General features: G+C 38.9%; 1 protein-coding gene across 19 annotated transcripts in view; it reads left to right on the top strand.

The window, feature by feature from the left end:
- LAMA2 (laminin subunit alpha 2) overlaps positions 1-23,058 on the top strand; it is a 352,990-nt gene that overhangs the window by 159,081 nt on the left and 170,851 nt on the right. For all 19 annotated transcript variants that reach the window (XM_083434696.1, XM_083434695.1, XM_083434693.1 and 16 more), the window contains exon 13: positions 22,911-23,012. In XM_083434696.1, coding sequence (XP_083290822.1) covers positions 22,911-23,012 — 102 coding nt within the window. The remainder of the gene's footprint in view (positions 1-22,910; positions 23,013-23,058) is intronic.

The raw sequence follows: 23,058 nt of genomic DNA, 5'->3' as shown, positions 1-23,058 counted from the left end.
ACCCAGAAATAGTACCTCGGGTTAAGAACTTTACTTCAGGATGAGAACAGAAATCGTGTGGTGGCGGCAGCAGGAGGCCACATTAGCTAAAGTGGTACCTTAGGTTAAGAACAGTTTCAGGTTAAGAACGTATCTCCAGAACAAATGACCAGTAAGTTCTTAACCAGAGGTACCACTGTATATGAAATGCTCTCTTTCAAAGAAATCAGTTTACCTAGCAAATGTCCAGCGTTCTGTCTTTCAAAAAAATAAAAATAAAAATTGATGCAAAAATTATTTCTCTTGGCTATACGGTTGGTTGATTTTTTTTTGGGGGGGGGGTTGTTGCATAAAGCCTTAGGTTTATCATTATTACCCAAGCTCTCATAAGAGTACTTTCTGTGAATACATTCTTTAAGATACATAGAAGTATTTTCTTCCTAATTTCACAAATGCATGTACTTCTCGTACAGAACAGTATGGTTAGCATGTGAAAACACTGCCCCATGGCTTAGCAATAGTTTGAACACTGCCAACAAATCACAATCTGAAGCCATGATTTGTTGTTGGCTTACAAACTTTTGTTTCTTTTAACTATGGTTTGGCATTATGTATGAACCTAGCACACTTCCTTAACCATGTTTTGCTTGACTACCACACCCAAACGTTCATCAAGCTATGAAGGTATGAGTTAAGAGCATCAAGAAAACAAAACTAACTTTGGACAAATAAGCCATGGTTTGTTTAATATATAAACCACTGTTTACCGTTGTGTGCAAACCAAGCTCCTAAATGCATGTGGTACCTTAATGCAGACAATATTAGTTGCTCAGGGTTGAGAAGTTACACCTGACTCCAAGGTCACCATTTTTGGCTACCATTTCCATAAAGAAAATAATGTGGTACTTAGGCAACCAATGTTTTTGTTTTCTTTTGTTTTGTTAGCATCATTATAAAATGGGCTAATGAACAGCATAGTTAGCTACATCAGTCAAGTATGATGAACAAAGCTATGTGGTTCAATACAGCAAAATGAGAGAGAAAATGCATGTATCATGTGATTATGACCTTATGTCACTTGACTCTAATGGTAGATTACAGGCACCAATTTCAAAGCAGAAAATTCAAAAGGCTGTTGGCTGGTATCCAAAAATCATTTTTGCAATTAGCAAACATACGAACATGAAACCAGGTAAACAACTTGGAGTCCTATTAGGAGTCATATTTCTGGAGCTTCAAATTAATGACGACATAAGAGATGGCCTTTCTACCTTATTCTTTAATAATATTTATTTGTGTGCATTAACATTCTACTAATTATCCCTTAATCTGCTGTAAACATTGAAGGAACATGAACAAGCTGTGGCATTCAGACAGATGAAATGAAGGGAAGGGAAGGATTGCTTTGCCAATCTTGGCTACGTTTTTACAACTTACATTTTAGGAATTAATGGTTCTTAGTTTACGTCCTGTTTATATAGATTTAGTAAAGTTTTAGAAAATGTAAACACTGTTTTATTAGCTCTGTATCATTCCCTGTGCTTTCTCCATCTCGACTTCCACCTCTCTCTCTCTTGCACACACACAATATAAAATATAGTATAGAGGAAGCAGAAACATTAGCTGAGGTGGATGGACACAGAACACCAACAATATAAAAAAGGAGTTGATACCTTATGCCTACCACTGCTTCATGCTCTGCATTGCAGAAACTCGTCTAAATTAAGTTTGGTAGAGGTATTACGCATACCAATAAATGCCTCAGATTTGGCCTCAGCACCGTTGAAGCCCCAAGAAATTCTGTCTCTCAGACTGGGTTGTCTCACTTTCACTATTTGGGATTGACTACCATCTCTCCAATACCTTTTAAAAGATCAATTGAAAACAGTAGCGATAGCATCAGCAGCAGAAGTGGTATATATTGAAGGTAGCTTATCACTGTTGACTTACTGAGACTGGTTGCCAGGGTGATTTAATTTTAGCTGAAACAATTTAGATCATGATGCAAATGAAAAGTAAAAAGGCTTGATTCATATCACCAATTAAAATTAAAATTTAATCTTTAAAAAACCCACCAAACTGTATTCCCATAGTTATCATGTAATACAAAAGATGCCAGAACATATTTTTTGTTTCATTCATCTTCAACTATTTAAAAAGCTCCAGTTTTCTGCTTGGTCCTAAGTCACCCATCTAAGTGTTAAAGGGCTGACTCTTTAACTTTGATATAATCACTATTGCAAGGAATTAAATTTAAGGCTATACCTTGGTTATTTCCCATAAATTGAATCAAGATTCTTGTCACAATTTATTTTTCTAGCATGGGAGAGTGCACAAGATCATACCTCCTACTGTCAGGATGCTGTCAGCAGCTCCTGGCTTGTTGCCCAGGAAAGTATAAAAATGAGGAAAAGTTTATTACCGTTCTTTTTTATTTCAGTCTTTATAGAGCCTCTTGTATAATGGCATCCTGAGTGAATCTCCACCCCAGCCCCCTGTCTCTCCCACTTCCTCAATTGTCATTCTCATTGTCTCTGCCCTCTGTCTTTGAGCTCTTTGCTCTCCTACTTTTAAGGCTCGCCAGGTTCTGGGAGATGGAGTCTGCAATGCTTTCCAATGACAACATGTCAGCTGAGTGTTGTTCCATCTGTCCATGATTTCCCCCTCTTCTGCCTCTGAGCTGCTACTTCCCTCAAACCCCTGTTGTAAATCTGTACTGTCTTCTTCTTCCTCCTTCCTGGAAGGGTCAGGATGGAGAGGCAGTCTCTACCATTCTTCCTCTGCCCAGTCCCTGATACCTACACTGCCTGATCACACGTGTGGGGCCCACATCCCAAATCACTATACTTCACTCTCACTTCCAGTGTGACTACAGATATAGTCTGTACACCTTTCCTGCTTAATCTTGTTATGATTCTATCTGCAAAGTAAGCTGGGAAGTAACTTTACTTCTGAGTCCTTTGTAGGATTTGAAGTATCTATATACACTCACGTTTTTTCCATCTCTTTAGTCTCAACTAGGCAACTTTCAACATCTTCCCTTACCTTCTGTATTGTGCCATTTGACTTACTGTTACGGTTGTCGCTCGACACAGATGTGCAACTGCAGCTTCACAGCTGCCCACTTTGAAATAAATATTCTCCATAGCTGCAGCCATTTGACTATCACTTTCCCAGTACAATGGCAGCCTTCATTGTTAGAGATGCTAGGGTTTGGGTACAAGTTTCAGGGAGTCGTAATACTGGCCTCAGAGAAGAGGTAAGTATTAGGAGTTCCAAATTTGGAGCAAGTAAACATGTGTAAGAGACAATGCTATTGTAGGGGACAGACCTCACTTTGTTATCCACATGTTCATTGGCTGCTCTGCACAGAGCCTAAGGTGGTAGAATGCATATATTCATATGTTCTCTCTGAGATAGTAGGGTGTGCCATCATGTTCCTGCCTCCTACGCAAACACACTTTCAGTATTCCCTGTTTGACTGCACTGATTCATGCTGGTACATAAATGTCATTTATCATGACACATACCTAGTAAAATATTGATTTTTCAAATGCCTATTCCTTACCATGCAGTGTTACATCTTGCTAGTTTGTTCAAGCACTGAATTAGAATTGAGTCCAGTTTGCTCCCACTGGTTAAGATATAAAATTGTTTGGGAGATGCCAACAGCTGAAGTGTAGAGAAACAGTTATGTAAAACAAAACCAACCAACCTTAGCTTATAACAGAACCCATCTTCCTGGAAAACGTAGGCAGATAAAGACCTTTTCCAAGCACACAGTGAAACTAAATTAAAGAAATGTTATGAGTTGAAATCATATGGCAGCAATCATGTTTCATGATTGAGAGATAATCTCCAAGCATCTGACATTGTGGGAATACAAGATGGAGATTTGAGGATCTAGAGACAAATTAATAATTTAGGACGATTGATCTTGGCATTTCAGCTTTAGTTTATTGATTGCATTAGTTACATTGCCTCATGTTTTTCTGTATCATTTATATCCTGTAATTTGTTTTGTATTTGTTTTCTCTATGCACCAAAAGTTCACTAAGAATTCAATCGAACAGAACTCAACTCATTTTTATCAAAAGAGAGGTTGTGTGTGTGTATATATATATACATCTGTCTATATATTCTCTCTCTTTCTCTTTCTCTCTCTCTCTCTATATATACTCACAGATTGTGTGTGTGTGTGTGTGTGTGATACATTTCATTGTTCAGCTCAAGATAATACTGAGACGTTTGTGCTCTTTAATGATTGTTTTGATCATCAAATTTCTTATTTATATGTCACTGAAGGTTAGAACAGTTTATTACTGAGAGAAAATACAAGAAACAAATTTATGACATTGGTTTATTTTTTAAAATTAAACATTATCATATGTTAGGAAATGCATTGACCCTTAGCCATACAGGTGTATTCAGGTGTCCCATTATTTTAAAACCTGGGATTTTGAACTTTATTTATCTCATTTGTACTCCAAGCCCCAAGGAGCTGATGGCAATTTGTATGCCCTCCACAACTTTGAGATATGGGTTAGGTTGAGACTTGTCCAGTGATTTTCATGGTTAACAAATAAAATTAATAAATTATCCAATGCTGGTTCTGAGGCAGTGATGATCTTGAATTTGAATCAATAGTTTGGTATTCTGTTTATATTGAAAAATCTTTTTAAAACTTTTACAAGTTCCTTGTTCCTTAATACAACTACTTGACCAGATCCACTTTATTTAATTTATGCAGAAGGTTTCAAATAACAGCTGACTTTGACATTAATCAAATAAAATAGACTTGATTATGTTTGGTCAGCTGTATCTTATGATTTAAATATTTGATTTAATTATATTTAATCTATTGTTATTGCAAGCCCTTGCCAAGGACAGAAAATCCCTCTAGTTTACACTGCTTCGCTGCTTAAATCAAGAATCTTGATACTCGTATGAGGCATAGAATTCTACTTAGCATGCACCCACTCACTCTGAATTAATCTAGAAAAAAACACCACCCTGTTTCCCATTCCCTTCGGGTCTGTTTATATAATCAGTTATTGAGAGATAACCCACAAACTCACTTCAACCTGTATTTTGTTTACAAATTCATAGGGTGATTTGCAGGTTAAATGGTGTTGAAAGAGTGTCAACTGTTTACTCACTTCTTTTTCATCCAAGAATTAGCTATCAGTATCCCCACTTTTATCTCTAGGTAGCTGCATTGCAGAGGCCTCAAGACAGACACCACAATGAGTAAATAAGGTCAGATGGTGAGCAGATGGGGGCAGCTAAAAACATTTTTGTCTATGTATGGTAGATGGGACTTTGTCTAAGGAGAACTATTTTGAGACAAACATATGCGTCTTATTCACTGAGTAATAGGCCTTCCTTTACAGTGGTACATCTGGTTATGTACTTAATTCGTTCCGCAGGTCCGTTCTTAACCTGAAACTGTTCTTAACCTGAAGCACCACTTTAGCTAATGGGGCCTCCTGCTGCCGCCACACTATTTCTGTTCTCATCCTGAAGCAAAGGTCTTAACCTGAGGTACTATTTCTGGGTTAGCGGAGTCTGTAACCTGAAGCGTATGTAACCTGAAGCGTATGTAACCTGAGGTACCACTGTACTTACTAACCCCAATGAGCATTTCACATCACCAATTAAGATGCACTGGAAGACTATGGAAGGAAATGCACATGGGGGGGATGAGGGGGGACGGTGCTTAGTGTGTATTAAGTTGTAACTACTTCTCATCAAATGATCTTGAATGTATGTATATAGACACATCGCAAAGCTAGAATGGATCTGCACAGTTTTCAGAAACATGCAGTTGAGTGCTATAAAGTAAGCAGCCCAGAGCTACATGTTCCATTATAGCTTTCCTTGTGACAGTGATTCCTCATATTTCCATTCTCACACAGACAAAAAGGGAAATGAAAAGGACCACCTTTCTAATGTGGATTCAGTGTTCTGAGGATCTGGTTCTCTCTCATTAAAAAGAACTTGACACAGTACCTAGTGAAAACTATGAAAAATGCACTACTACAAGTTCTAGTCATGGCCACTAGCTTGGATTGTTTTAAAGGGCTTAGATGAATTCATGAAAGATAAAGCTATCTCTGGCTGCTTGTCACAATACCTGGGTTCTACCTCCATTGTTAGAGGCAGTATGCATCTGTAGACCATGGTCCTACAGATGGTCCTTTATTCCTCTTATCCTCATATCAAACCTGTGAGGTAACTTGGGCTGAGAGATAATGCAGGGCCCCAAGTCACCCAATAAATAATAATAAGAATTAATAATAATTTTTTTTTATTTTTATGCTGCCCATCTGCCCCAGCCTCTCTGTGTGGCTCCCAATAGAATATTAGAAACACAACATAACATCAAACATTAACAACTTCTCTTTACATGCAGTTCATGACTGCCTGACTGAGAGTATTATTCCTAGTGAGGAAGCTATGAAATGAACACTGAAAAATAAAATAAAAATATAAGTAAGATGAAAAATGATTTAAAATGTGCATATTTACAATGGACTGTTTTGGATTTGTTTGGGGTTACTCAAGAACACCAGGAAAATGTCTCTGCTTGGAAATTTGACTTTGCAGGAAATTACAAACTATTGACTCAGGAATGTGTCTGCATGTTGTATATAAAAAGATATTGAAAATGCCCCGAATGTGTATTTGGTATTGCTGAGAAAACTAATGAATTTCTCTTCATTATCTTTAATGCGTCACAGCACAAATGTGAAATTAAATGAAATAATAATAGACATTAAACAAGTAAACACTTCTTCTGCCAGTGATCTCTTGTTGTTTTGTTAACTGTACAAACAGTTATAAATTCACAGTAGATTGAGTTGCCCTTCTCAGTGACCTTCTTTGGGACAGGGTTCAACATCCTGTTTGGAGCAGAGAATTACGGCCAACCAAAATGAACTCCCACCTATTTTTGTATGAAGTGGACAGTGACTATTCTCCAGTGTCCTCAGATTCCCCATGGTTTTTATGTATTTTAACTTTCAGTTTAAGTATTGTTAAAAATGCAAACGGCTTTGAGGTCAGACAGTTGGAGAGTAAGGAAGTATACATAACTGTAATTTTATGTTTTTTTTAAAAAAAGGTAAAGGACCCCTGACAGTTAAGTCTAACTACTGTTGTCTATGCTCTGGTAACTTCAAGGTTAGATTACTGCAATGCATTCTACATAGGGCTGCCTCTGAAGACGGTTCGGAAACTTCAACTAGTGCAGAATTCAGCAGCCAGGTTGCTCGCCGGAGTAAGATGGTTTGAGCATATTACACCAATCCTGGTCTGACTGCACTGGCTACCAATTAGTTTCCGGTTCCAATTCAAAGTGCTGGATTTGACCTATAAAACCTTAAATGGCTCAGAACCACAATGCCTCTTCCCATATGAACCTACCCAGTCACTGAAATAATCTTCTGAGGCCCTCCTTCGTGTGCCTTCTCCTTGAATGGTCCGGATGATGGAAACACGAGAATGGGCCTTCTCTGCAATGGCTCACCGTCTATGGAATGCTCTCCCCAGGGAAGTTCACCTGGTGCCTTCATTATACACATTTACCGTAGGTGCCAGGCAAAAACGTTCCTTTTTAACCAGGCCTTTGGTTGATCTTATTGACATCCAACACCCTTTTAGAATGTAGCTTTGGGGGGGGGGGTTATTGGGTTATTGCTTTTGGTTTGATTTTATATGTTGTGGTCTTGTTGTGAACCGCCCTAAGACCTCCAGGTATAGGGTGGTGTATAAGTTGAATAAGTAAATAAAAATAAATAAATGATGAGAGTTGGAGTCTACGAATAGCTGGGGGGACGACCACATTGGCTGTCCCTGAACTGTGGGATGGCTCAACCTTTCAGATACTAAGACGGTACATTTTTTTCATGTGGAGTCTGCACCACCTCTGCTTTCAAGTGGAAAGAGCTTGTCTACCTGTCAGAGAGAAGGCTTGTAAGCCTTTCCCCTGCCCCACAATCTTTTCATGGTTGGTGCAATCGAAGGGAGGAATTCATTGCCATGCTTAGTCATACAAAGTTTAATAATGATGATGATAATGCTTTTCTTAGCTTTCCATTGGTATTGTCCATGTACTTTGTAAAATTTCCATACTACTAGCTGCTACTGTCACAGTTAGCTTTGTTAGATTTTTTTCTTCATAAGTTGGATATATTCATCATTTATAGAAGCCATAAATAAACTCAGTGGCTAAAGCTTCAGTGGAGCTGGACCAGTGTACGACAGAGCCAGAGCAATTTGTAGTAATGATAGATTACTAGCCATAATTTTAATTTGTAACTGCAGGGTTACTAGAAATATGTGTTACCTGCTGATGCACTGAGCTATGATTACAACATGAAAAAGGCAACAATATCAAAACCCAGAAATTGAAATCTCTGTCAGAGAACACAAAGAAAGTCCTTTTCTTTCATAATCAAATCAATCAGATTTTACTTGTACATTTCAAAATGCCTGTGTGGAAATAATACAAATCATTCCATCCATAAAATGTACCATTGACAGGCACAATTGCAAATTAGTTAGGGCACCTCCTACTACCTGAAAATGGGTCACATTAGCAGATAGCGACAGAACAACAAAATAGTAGGAGCAATCTTCATCTTCTGAAGGTTGTGGATTAGTTACAGCCATTGTGGTCACTTAAGTTAATAAGTTCTCACATGTGAAGTTACATTATCCACTTTCCTATCTATTGTAGGATCCAGCAAGGCTACATCAATATCCTGAGGAAATGTAGTTTTCTATTTTAAGAAGACTTTTCTTGCATGGCAGGATATTATCTTCATTCAGCATGTTTACAATTATAGCACGAATTTGGGTCTGCTTGTGCAAGTCTGGAAACAGTTGCCCTAGTCACTTTAAAGCTTAGCTTATTGATTCCAAGATAAAAATCTTATTTTTTGATATGGTTGGTAATTTGTGATTTCTTCACTTTTTCTTCATTCATGTGGACTTATAGGGAAAGATATGAAGCAGACAAGAGAAATGTCTGCTACTGCTTTTAACACTTTCAGGGTCCATTTTTGCCTGATTTGCTCAAAATGTTCAAATCACTTCAGGCTAAATGTGATCAACGCATAGTCCCCTATGCAGAATACTGAAAGACAAAGAGGGAATAATTTTTTCAGGCAGGCCATTGGTAGTGCTATTTCATGTGATACTTATGAAATCTCTGGCTGTAATGGATGTTTGTAGACAACATTTAAACCATGGTTTACAAGAGTGATCCTAGGCTTGCCCTATGCTTGCGGGCTCCCTTTTCCCCCTTCAGGATGGACACAAGGAGTGTGGAAGCTTTCACTTTTGATTAGCTGCAGTTTGTTCTGCTACCCAAATCCAGCACACTGTGATTAATCTTAACTGTGGTTTGATTGAAACAAGCCAACTTCAAACCATGGGTTCTGAAACTAGCTTTTTTCAAGAAACTATAGTTAAGATTAACCATGATGTAAGGTTCATGCATAATATTATGCTGCAGTTAATTGACATAAGGAGCAGAAGCTTTATAGAAATACGAATTTTGAAGGATAGCTGTTTCAGATCACATATTGGTTTGGGAAGTGCAAATGGATAGGTTTGAACAAATTTCTGCCCCAATCCTACCTGTAATCCAAATTACGTTTCAAAGAAGTGCTTGCTTTTAGGTGGATCCAAACAAAAGTAGGGGGGAAAGAGAGGAAGCTCCAGATGCTAAAAATGAGATTTATTCTATGTCTGACTCCTTTTAAAAAACAGAAGTACACACACGTGCACTCTCACACACAATATACATGGAACAGTGAGCATAAACTTTCATCTTGTATGATATGGTATCATAATCTCAACCTAAATGAATATGAAGCAAAAGTTATTGAGTTACCTTTTGTAAGCAAAACAAAAAGCTAAAAGAAGTTAAATGTACAGTATACATTTTCTTGAAGAGAAATTAAAAACAGTGCATCTGAAAACAATACAACTATAAATTGTGAGATTAGTTTTCCAAACAAATGTAGCTACACATGTTGTGTGTGTGTGTGTGTTGCAGGTTATCTATCTTTTCATGATTAGACCTTTCTATCAGCTAGCCTGCTAGTAATTGTTTTTCAAATAACCAGAGAAATTTCTATGCTAACATTTCTAACTTTCCTACTATAAGCAAGATTGTGTCTAACTGAGCTTTGAGCATTGTCAAACCCTATTAATCATTTCAGAAGATAAATTCCACCAATCTCAAAGAAAACAAATCTACACAAATTCTGCATTGCCTGCTAACCATACGATTAATAGAACTGTAGAAACTCGTAAATTAGAAATGAAAAGCGACTGTTAAGACTGTTAAGACTTCTACGCCATGTAGATATATGACTATGGATTCTGGCATTATAACACATCCATTGCAATCCACACACTATCTACTTCAAAGTAGCCTCTTTAACTACAGTGGAGTAAGTAGCTTCTGACAATTTACTTGTCCTTCTTTAAAACATTCTGAAAAAGATGCTGATACCCATGAATCAAACTGTGATCCTCAAAAGGTTGTTCACCATTTCACTTAAAAAGTAAGTGACAAGTTTGTAGATACTCATTCAGGAATGAAACTCATTCAGCCATATCAAATGCTACCTGACATTGTATGTTTTAATAATTCTGTATAAGAGAATCTCCTGTTTTGTGAGTGTGTGTAGCATCAGAGTTTTTAATTCATTGTCAGCAAGACCTTTCTCCTTGCTGGAAAATATATCCTCCTCCATCACCTCTTAATTAAAGCTTCTTTGAGCAAAAGCCTACAACCCACCAAAAATCTTGCACGGCAAAAGACAAGCAACTGATAAGCATCCAGCTGGCCACAGAACATGTCTGATGTGTTCAGCTCAGTGCAACATGAGTTGCTCAAGCCTTGTTTACAATAAATGTACAGTATGGACATCCAGAAAATTTTAATTTGGGAGCATTTGGCATGCTGTGTCAGCATTTCTAGCCCCTGCAGCTTGGAGATGCTAGAGCTGAAGGAACCAGCCAATTTCTTTGTGAAAGCATGAGGTTTTGTTTAATAAATTGCCTTTAATATGTAGTAATTGAAAGGAAGGAAAAACAGCATTAGGTGATCAGCATGGTTACTGATTCATATCACTTACATTCCAATGATAGCAATGAGGTTTCTAGGTAGGCCTCCTTCAGGAGGGCACTTTGGAAGCAAAGAAGCCCCTCAGAAAAGTCTTTGCATCTGGTTGCCACCTGCTGCACTTAAAACTTAGAGACAGGCTTCAGACTATGATCACAGCAAATGGGCAGATGACTGCAGGGAAAGTCAGTCCAGCAGATATCTGTGTTCTAAGTCAATGTAGGACTTCAAAGTGCTTTGAATTGAATTCAGAAACTCCCCGGGAGCCGCTGGAGTTGTTTCAATGCAGGCATGATATGTATTTGCCAAATCCCTGGTCCAAATCCTACTGCAGTGTTCTGTATTGGTGCAGTTTCATAGGCAGTTCAGCTTCAAAAACACTCAAAATAATTTTGCAGTAGTCCAACCTTGAGGTTAGGTGTGCATGGGTACACATGGCCAGCCTATCTTGGTGCAGGGGGTGGTTGCAGTCAGTGCATCAACATCAGGAGGTAGAAGGTCCCTCATGCCGCTAAGGCTGAAGAGTACAATAACACTCCTAGACTGCATACCTAATTGACTGACTGTGTATATCTTGATCATGCTTTCAGAATTTGACTTTTCTGGTCTTCTTTACCGCTTTTGTCCAGATCTTTCTTAGCTCTTTATCCATTTTTCTGAAGTACCCGTGATTTCCTCTTCATTGTCAACAAGATGCCCATGAACATCCAATACCTTGTTGCTCATACACACTCCACTAGTGAATGGGGCCATCCCCATCACTCCACCAAACAGCAAACAAAATAAAGGCCCTCTGTAGGGCCGAGCAGTTGCCTGCTGTCAGTTCCCTGTGTGTGGTGGGCAAATGATCCTGCAAAAGGGATTGTCCCTGCTGTTCCTTTTCCCCACTCCCCCTTTAAAAAGAAATAAAAAGCCCTCCTCTGCCCACTTCATCTCCATGTGGCTGGAGGCACATGATCAGACCAATGAAGTAACCTCCATCACTTTTTCTTCCACCTCCTTGCCTGCCCCCCACATGATAAATCAATGAAACCCCTTCCTGGGGCAAAGCAAGAAGAGGCAACTAGATTGGCAGATGCCACAGAAATGCCAATAAGAGCCTTGGTGGGCATCATGGCAGCTGTGAGCACTGGGTTGGTGACCTCTGGCCAGATGTATTCACAGCTTAATCTCTTTGCTAATGCCAGTAGATCACAAACACAATAACATACAGTACTTAAAGCCCTGTTGCTTTGCTAATTAGCCATCTTATATTGACTTTCAGACTTGAAGTAAATATTATTGTTGACCCAAGAACTGGGATATTCACACTAATCTAGCAATCCTTAGTGGTTGAAGGGTTTCCATTGATTCTTTGATGGTGATACAGAGTTTCCCTACCAACTACAGCTTTCCAATTCACTTCAGTCTTGAATACTGCATACCACTTAGCTGAAATAAACGGAGAGCCTTTCTCATGTAAGAACACTGTATATTGATTGGAAGAGCACATGGGTCTCTGGAATAGGGATTTTGGCTGCGATTAACATTGTAGTACTTACTGCACATGTCTGCTCAGAAGTAAGTTCTGTTTACTTCCCAGCCAAGTGAAAATAGGATTTCAGCCTTAGCTTGGCAGTGTAATGTTGTGAACAACATTTTTACTATCGGACCAAAATGCATCATCATCATTATCATCATTTTGTCTTAAGATGTCTTTCAGTATTAAAATCCTGCGATTCTGCAACTTGTATGTATGTATACAAGTTATATTCACCATTTTGGCCAGCAATAAAATTTAATGCTATCCACATTCTACTTAAATAGAAAGCTATCCCAAAGCAATGAAGTGACGTGTTTCTGAGGCATGCAGACACATAAAAGAACACTTCTTTTTTATATAAAAAGGAAAAAGAGTTTGTCTAGATCATTTTCAAAGAAAACAATTTGACGCAAATTAAAATTATCTAAAGCTGCATAAATATGTGTACCACCCACAAGAGTGTGAGAAAAGCAGTGCCTTATATGCCACGACAGATTGTCTCTGTTTTCATGCCCTGCTTTGAACTTTGAGCTAGTTTTTGCAAATGCCTGGGAGCCTGACTTAGGGGAGCAAGAAGTCAGTTTTCTTAGGAAAGGGTCAACAGTGCTGTGTTCATAAATGGCTCATATAGTTTATTGTGGGACGAGGGAGGGAATCAAATGAGAATGACATTGTAGTCCCAGTAAAATTGATAATTTAACAGCACTCTATGGAAATTATGTTCATGTTTTGAAACCTGATAGTTAATGTTAAATGGTGACAAACATTTTGCCAACGAAATTGCATAGTGAATATATGCATGCCTTATTGACAGTTATATAAATGTTTAGAATTGAAATGTAAGACCAGAGTGCTCACACGCTGTACAGCCCCAGCAGCTAATGCACTGTGTATTCATCAAAAATATGTATCTTCAAATATTTTAAAAGCAGGAAAGATCCCTGAAGCACTTAGAAAATAACAAGGCATTGGACATAAACTAACATCTCGGTTATGAATGCTATAACACTTCACTGTGCAAATTGCTTAACTCCTGATTTCTTTATGTGTTCAGTGTTGTAATGTTGTAAGTAACCATTATACAGCATTTTAAGTATACAGTGGTACCTCGGGTTAAGAACTTAATGCGTTCCGGAGGTCCGTTCTTAACCTGAAACTGTTCTTAACCTGAGGTACCACTTTAGCTAATGGGGCCTCCCACTGCCGCTGCGCCGCCACTGTGCGATTTCTGTTCTCATCCTGAGGTAAAGTTCTTAACCCGAGGTACTACTTCCGGGCTAGCGGAGTCTGTAACCTGAAGCATCTGTAACCTGAGGTACCACTGTACTTATAAAAAGATATTTATTTGAAATTGGCCCTACTGAAGAAATAAGTCCATTCATCTCATTTATTTATTTAACATATGTGTATTTTGCCCTGTAACCAAGTTCTGCCTCGCTTCCATTCTAGGCGTTGTTATAATGGGTGTTTCTATGGACACAAAAGCCAAAGTGGCTCCTCAACCGCTTCCTCCATGAATGTACATTGATTAAGCCATCAGACCAAGGATAGCAACCCTTGTGTTAACCAGTGGGACGAGCCTATTTCTCTCCCCCCCAAGGATATGTGCTCTGTTATTTTAGATTTCAATGTAAGTGTAAGGCTACTCAGAACTTCAAAATGTGGGCCCATTTGGACCCAACTGTCTCTTATGTGGAAATGAGGCCCTCTGTTGACTGGGGTCCTGGGCCTCTGCCCAAAGTACTGTCCAGGTGGCACCACTGACCCTTTACTGCTAGTCTGTGCTGTGTGACAGCTGAAAGGGTTACAGTGCCAAAGGGAGCTACTGGGCAGGTTTCAATGTAAAGGAGCAGAGTATTCATGTGCCTCTCTGCTGGCGCTGCAAGCCACTACCCCACAACAGCAGTCTGTGTTTATATGTTGTGCTATAGCTTTCATAGAATCACTTCTACAGAAATATATAGCTCTTGTAGCAACATATCCTATTTTAGCTCTAAAGTTTATAATTGCTTCAAGCTATTCCATTTACATTAAATATAAGGTACCACAGGGTGCTACTAAATATTGAAGAGTTAGGAGACTAAAGCAAAACATTTGAATTTATAGCAAGAATTTTTTTATTAGGACATCGAAGTCTGACTCGAATACATTTGTGCAACATACACACTCACACTTTGAAAGGTGGCCATTGATGTTTGACAAGAACAAATTAAATTAAAATAAAATGTTTGGACATAATACAAAGTACACTAATCACATCCTCCTCAGTGTATTTTTATTTGTGATTTAGAATTTAAAAGCCCGGTCTTTGCTGCTCATGAGTGCTTGTTTGTGTTTGGGTAATTCAAAGGAACATGGAGAAGTTCTCCATGTTTTAGGTTGCCAAGAGTGTTGAGGGTTGTTAGGAGACCACCATTCCCCTCAAAGAGCTACAATTCTCAATTAACAGTCACTCCTTCTTCCCAGGGAACTCTGGAAATTGTAGCTCTGTGAGGGGGATAGGGATCTCCTAACAAACCTTTGCACTCTTAAACAATAGTTCCCAGTGTTCTTTGGAGGGTTCTTTGTTTAAAGTGGCATGATTCTGCTTTAAATGTGTAATGCACGTGGGGCCCCAATTTAGCTGCTATCATGCACTCGCATGATTGATGCTGCCCCACCAAAAAGCACTTGTCTGCGGTTCAGTTGAGTGTAGCCAGTATTACATTTAATAGGTGTTTGCTACATGCAGCAGCCTATGCGTATATATCTATGTGCCGCCTGCACAGCTACCCAAGCTGGGGACTGCTGGTGTGTCAGCAGTGCACACCTGTAGGTCAGCACATCTGGGGGGGGGGTTAAATGTGATGCTGGCCATGTGGTTTCTAGCACTTATGTGACCTAAATGAAACCATTAAGTAATCTTCAACTATACAATTATAACTATTCCAAAAATACAGAAATACATGAATAAATTCCTCCCCACCCCATACCAGTGCCCTTTCAAAATGAATCTAAAAGCATTATGGCAGGTCCTAAAGTGCTTTGAAGCTAGTTCCATCACATTCTGTCTTTGCGTTTGTGAGTGAGAGAAAGGGTCATCTGCAAATTAGTTTAAAATTCCCACAGCTAAATGAAGGAATAAGAATACAAAGCGTTCAGTTAGATCTTTGACAACAAATCCTATAGATCCCATTTTAATTATCATAGAATTGAGAGCCCCACCTCAACCCTACTTTAACTAGCATGGCCATAACGTTAGCTATAGACAAAACTCAGTTTTGTTTTGCTTCTTTCTTAAAATGTGAATGACACTGCTACAGATCTTCAGTGAGAAAGTTCATGGCGATCTGGAAGGTATTAAGAAGCATGTTTAAGTTATTGAAGTATCAATATGATTAGTTCTTTGCAGAAAGGACGATAACTGTCACTTTCATAAAGTTTTATATATTTTCTCCTTTACTGCTTTTCCTTTTATTTCTTACTCTTTTGATAGATGGCAGTTAAGAAATTTGCTTGAGATGATGAAATATAACCATATATTACAGTATCATTACTTTAAACATAATCTGTTTTTTTACGCACAAATAACTGGGATGTCAAAAAGTCCCAAGAACCAAACCTGCTGTGTTTCTGCTTCATGTTTAATGTTCTTTGCTTCCCTTCCTCCCTCTCTCCTGCTTTCTTTTTCAAATGCATTTAACCTTAAAATAGGTAACTTCGACAGAGAGTAATGGATATTCTATGTCAGGTCAATTTATGAAATGGGTTTTGCTGTTCTATCAGCCCCTTGCTACCTGCAAAAATAATTATTGTTATTAGTTTGCATTCATGTATTCTCTTTCATTCCAAATAATTCAGCCTACTTACAAACTGTGGGGTATGCAGCAAGAAGCCACTTTTCTCACCATTAGCGACCCATGCTTTCTCTGGTTAAACAGCAGTGGTACATCTTTTAACGCTCTGGGAAATGAAAATGAAGATAATAGTTTCTAAGTGACATTGTATGCTAGGATTTAACGCAGGTACAATATGACTATTGAATAGTAATTCAGCTTGTACACAGAAGCTAATGACTAAAGCTAATGGTCAGCTAATTTCCAGGTCACTTGCACCAGAAATATTTCATGCTTACTGGAGGCTACAGAATATAAAACTGTCTCATACTGAGTTAGACCATTGGTCTGCAAAGCCTCTACTCTGACCAATGGCAGCTCTCCAAAGATCTTTCCCAAGTTTTTACCTGGAGACGCTGTGACTTTTGTATTCAAAGTATGTGTTGTAACACTGAGTTATGGCTCATCTCCCAGTGTGGAGTGGATGAAATACAGACACTCGTTTCCTGAAGTCTTTGAAAATATACATAGTATTTCATCCCTCAAATACCAACTCTTAGGAGTGTTTTAAACTCAGTTTCTTGGCTCACTGCCTGAGGATTGCTACTAAACATTTCCCTTCTCCTGCAAGACCCTTGGAAAGTTACAACTTCGTATTGATCTTACAAGTGTGGACCTTGGGGTTGAAGCCAATGGCAAGGAAAAAAGTTGAGGTCAATTTATAAGACTTATTGCAAAGACAACGGTGACTTCTTTTGTCGCCTTCCTTTGTGCACTATTACTGCTAGGTGTGTGAGAGAGATGGGGAAAACTTGCAGGTCTGCAGTTACAGGCTGTCAGTCTAACAACCTGGAATAAAGAACATTAGTCTCTGTGGCTTGGAGGATATGCACAAAGGCTCAATGCTACAATCCATGTCAAACTTCGCACTCACATAACAGCCCCTGCTCACACTGGCGGAGGAAGAGGAGTGAGGGGGGAGCATACCGCCCCCGGCAGCACGATCCCGGTGGGGTGCAATCGTTGCTGGCCCCCCACGCTGGGCACCACGCCCCCACAGGTGCCGTGCCACACACCCAGGACATGCGCCCCGCCCCCATCTGCTCTCCATCCCCCGGTGCCGGAGCATGAAGCTCCACCACTGCCTGCTCACTCCTCTTTTGCACATGAAAGGAGATGCTTGAAAGCTTCCTCTATTGGTTTTAAATAAGGTGCACCTTCCTGTTAAATCCAAACTGGCAGAACGGCAGTTTATTCTAACTGTTCAAGAAAACCAGAAACAAGCTGTTGTTTTGGCTACTGGTTTGTCAGCCCACCTGCACTGCCTGCAGAAATGACTGTGACATACCTTCAGCGTTTACAAATATTTTCGTGATGATAATCAGTGTTAATCCTCTGTTTCATCCTTGGCACATCTCAAACTTTTGTTAACGAGTTGCATCCATATGCAGAGGATGGTTGATCTCGGACTCCAATTGTTCTGGCACTCATGTTCAGCACCAGAATCTGCTTTCTTCTCTAGGGCTGACCCCCCAGAATATTTGAATGGTATTTTGTAAAAGTGAAGTTGCTCCAGGCATGCTTAGAGTACTTTGTTCACCACCAAATGACCGCCCCCCCTCTCTCCACACACACACAGGCATAGAGCATTAGGGATCAGGGATTCTTTTCAAGGCAGATGGCAAGGCTTCCACAAAGGTCTGAGCCTTCTGTTTGCCCTTCTGATGGTTTTAAAAAATAATTACTCAAGTATGAGTAATCTGTGAGCATTTATTCAGTCCGCTTATGAAGCCGCTTCCATTTTAAGACAGTCAACAGTGCTAAATGGCCAGTGCTAAGGCTACTTGCTGTGCCCATTTGGATTTCTGCTGAGGAGACAGTAGCATGAACCAATTAAACCCTATCTTTGTGGACAATAAAATAGGTTCCACATTCACCTTAATGTTTTCCCTTATCAATTATAGGATGAAAAAGAAAGTTAGTGTTTCCCCGCAAACATATACCTCCCTGATCTATTTCACTGACTTCTAATTATTGAATTATATAGTTTAGTAACAGCAAAGCAATTGCTACTGGGGGGAAAAATCTACTCAGCAGCTGGTGAGCTTGTCTTTTTCAATTTTTCTACTTTCAGGATGAGCTAGAGGTTTGGATAATATTTATAATTCTGATGAAGCACTTAGTAGATTTTTAATAACCCTTCAATGGGGAAAACCTGGCATATTCTGCAACACTGTCACAGCTGTCAGCATTATTTTTTGCCAGACTGGGTGATTTCCAAGGGCTAATTCAGGCCTTCCCATTGCCCCCATAATATACAGTGTGTGTATATATGGTGTTTAAATAATTTCCACCTGGGAGAATTATAGAACAAGTTTCAGAGACCATTACATATTATATCGGAAAATGGGGAATTAATGTCTAGAAATGGCATTCCTATGTGACGCTATAGGCACATGATGTGTCTATGGGAAAATAAAGTCATTTGGTAGTTTTGCTACTCTTCTCTTTTGGGGTACATTTATTTTAGCTTTGTTGGGATTGTTTTGCTACCTTATCTTCGAAACAGCAATTTCACCTGAATGTAGACTGAATTTTTTTCCTGAAATATAAAAGGTAACTCTCTAAAAAAGAGGAACAGGTGGCACCAGCTTTTTCTTAAAGATAATTTGTGTGCATGCCTGTACATGGTTACTAGCTTAAGTAACCATCCTTTATAAGACTGTAGTCATATGTTGGCTTCAGAAACTTATTTTGGGGAATTCTCAAAGCTACCCAATGGAAATGACTATCCCAGCTTGATATGTTGCAGTTCATTGCAGGGGGAGAGGGGTTTTTCACTATTTGCTTTAGGTGCAAAAATGTCTAAAGCTGGCACTGAGGAATGGTTATGGGATTTGCTGTGCAACAAAATGAATATCACATCCACATGGAAAATATTTACAGAGAGCAAAACTTTTTTTATTTTAAAAATGCCCTTGTTCTATATACTTATTCAAACAGAGCAAAGGGAAATGCCACTTTCCTTTTATCTGTTATACCAATGCAAACTCTGGACGAAGGTCTTATCAAAGATAGCGAGTTCTTTTTAAACTCATTCCTTTCTTAGCAAACAGAACTTCAGCAGAACTAAAATATATAATAGTAACTGAGAATTTATATTAAAATGATAAGACCTACATACTTTGTATACAGGGTAAGAGCTTCATTAGAATTCATTTCAACGTCTCTCTTTCTGCCCTTTCCCCTAAATGCAACGGACACATATGAAATTCTCCTTATGACTTCCCAGCTAGCATTTGTTATTTCAAAAAACTGTAATCCAACCCTGGGCTGGATTAATGACGGAGCATTTCCTTAAAACATAAGCATGTAAATTAAAGCAAACAGATGTTCAGACACTCCGTCTGTGCATCCTGTAACCCACAGGAGGCACAAACATACTCACTGCCCATCTGTTAAGGTGGCTTGTTCTCCATTCAGTACTTTGTCACGGGTGCCAGTCAGTCTTGTGTTAGACTGGCAGGCTATTGAACACTGAGATTGCCATTTGGGGTGAGGGATTTGTCCTGCCTACTGTGCCCTGAGATATGTGGCATTAGACACATTTTTTAATATACATAGTTCCTTGATTATTCATTTTTTTTAAAAAAAAGGTTGCCTGAAACTTCTAGTGCTGAGTCATTAAAGATATATTGCAATGAATACTTATAAAATGGGGGTGGGGAGTTTAATAGGACAATTCACAACTCCAAGGCCATCTTTCAATCATTTTGTCTCAGTATGGTCCAACAGTATCAAAGAAATGGAATGAATTGTGGAGGGCAGACAAATGTTGACACCCCTTATTTTGTGGCCTGTCCATGGTTAGGGAGAATATGTGGGATTGCCAAAATGAAACTGAACATTGTAAGGTAGGTTGGAAAGAAAACAGAATTAGAAGGTACTAGTTTGGAAAAATAGATTGAGATGCCCATAATTGATGGGATCCAATCTTGCCTTCTGATTTAGATTTATTGTCCTAGCATCTCCCAGAACCATCACTAACTCTGGATTCTTAAACCAAATCTAGTGATGTGCAAAATCGGTTCCTTTATTTCCATAGATAATTCTGCTTTTTCTCTTGTTCCTCCCTTACACTTGGCACAAAGGGGGGGGGGTAGGCATGGACCCTGTTATTTTCTCAATGTCTGCTCCTGGAGACTAAAAAAGCAGCCCACAGATACTGAAAACATACTAGCCTGTAGTTGCCACTGAAGAGTGTGCATCCAAACTGGCAACATATACACAAGGACCAATGTTTGAATTTTTATTTCCTTCATACAGGCCTCAGTTGTATGCGACGCTAGCATGTCGGTGCTTCATTTTGTGGTGAAAAACTTATATTGGGTGGGACTTGATCAGTGAATGAGGGCGAGGGGTTGAAAATGCTTCTCCCCTCCCAAATTGGGTACCCTATACAATCTACAATAATGCTTCATGATGAAGCAGGCCCTGTGTATCACTGAAGAAATGTCAGAATCATAAGACTAGAGAGATGAAGTGGGGAACCAGTTATTTTTATTATAGTTAATAGAACGCACGAGTGTGCAGAATGCATCAATTTTAACACAATAATTTCTTATTGCCTTTTTCAATTATTGCATTTTCTTTGAGAAAGTAAAAAATTAGAGCCAAAAATCCATTGTGATATTTGAATTTTACTTATTAAGTGCCAGGAGCAAAGAGCACAGGGGGTTATATATTCACTACTAGTATTTGTAACATTTTAAAAGATAAAAATAGTATTTGTAACATTTTTAAAGAGTGTCCCAAAAAATAATTCCTTCTGTATATGGTTGGGAGACATAATCCACCAGGATGTGCTGCAGAAGCCCCATTGAAAGGAAATTATTGCTCAGGAAATTGTACTGGTGGTGCTGGTGTTGTTTTTTGTTTTCTGCTGTGTTGGAGGGAAAGTTTAAATATTGGTAACTGTAATCTCAGGCTGGATCTAGACACATCAAAGAAGTGGTTCAGTTAAACACGCTGTGAACTCATACAGGGAAAACCAGTTGGGAAGGACAGGACTCCACAGCGCCATCTGGTGTTTCAGTCTTATATCGCATAGGCAATGCATATAAAACACTTTTTCTTTACCAATCTGAGTTCACTGTGGGTGCCTAAAGTAACCCAAACATTTAAAAAAGAAAAATTAAAAGCTTGATATAATTTATTGATATGATTCCTGTTACTATTTATCAAGCATCTGTAACATACAGAATGTGGTCCACAGAAAGTGTACCTGCTCTCTACAAACCTCATTTATGTTTCTCTAGAATGCATCACATTGGCTTCATGCATTCAGACACATTTGCGCAAGGAGGGGGGAAACTCCTGTATAACAAATGATGATGGAAGACAGCACATAATTCCTTATGAACAGCCTCAAAGAATATCCACATAATTCTCTTCAATAATATGGATGAGAATGAGAGATGTGGGGAGGAGGGATCTAAAGGAGAGAGAGATTCTTTGTTATACCTGAATATATAGACCGGCTTACCTTATTCTTCCAAACTTCTGTATTTGTTCTGAATACTGTCATTTGTGATTTGCTTTTGATGCTGTTTCAAAAAAGAAGAAGAAAAGTCTAGTTTGCCAGCTATTTTCTGGAATGCTGGGATCAGCATCTTTAAAAACGTTAACAAAAAGTCTAAAAAGAAAATTCATTCTGGGGTCAAAATATGCCTTGAGGTTATTTGTCTCACATTGTTTTGAGGCAGCGAACAAATGCGAAGGAAAAGGCAGCATTCAGAGAGATATGCCTGTAGGAGAACAAGATTGTGGCATTCTTCCTAATTGGATTTGTTTTTACTTCCTGAGGACAGATCCCCTCTGTTTTAGGTTATACGTCTCAAGACACATTCAGTATTTGCAGCCTAGTTCTCCAGGCTGATTGGACATGGAGTCCCTCTGTTTGAGCCTTGAACCTGGGAATTGGAGAGGGTGGGAAGCGGACAGGATAAAAGAGGGACATGCATCCCTGATTCCTCCAGCAATTTAGTATCGTCCAAATAATATATCTTGCGCATTAGGGTTTTTCAATAAGAAAAACGAGTCAAAAACGTTATGGCTTTTATTTTTTAAAAAACCACCAACTTTATTTATATCAAGCATTTTAGAAAGAAAAAGAACATATATGCTTGGTTCCCAGCCTTTAGAAGTGTCTGAAAGCACTTCTATCAGAATTGCTTATTTGGAGTACTGGAGGTGGGAGGAGAGAGAGTCATGTACAGGAAATGAACAGTTTGTAATGATTTTTCCTTGGGGCTCTCTATCATCCACATGTCCTTTCTCCATACAAGAAGTCCTTCCCTTGAAAGCGCTGTAATTGGAAAAGAGTAGTTCAAAATGGTTAAAGGCATGTTTTCTGCTATGTAATCAGCATCATTCTTCTTTACCGCAGATAACAGCTGCTGGAGGACATCTGAAATTTACCGTTTCATATGACCTCACAGGGGAAGAGGATGCTGCAGAAGCAATGCTGCAGTCTGATGTCATCATAGAGGTAGAGTATTGCTTCCCCGTCTCTTGAAATGCTCATTGGGTTGCTA

This window comes from Podarcis tiliguerta, assembly GCF_965153285.1.
Source record: "Podarcis tiliguerta genome assembly, chromosome: 3".
Taxonomy (NCBI): domain Eukaryota; kingdom Metazoa; phylum Chordata; class Lepidosauria; order Squamata; family Lacertidae; genus Podarcis; species Podarcis tiliguerta.
Note: the sequence above shows the minus strand (reverse complement) of the source record. Positions and strands in the feature narration are given on the sequence as shown.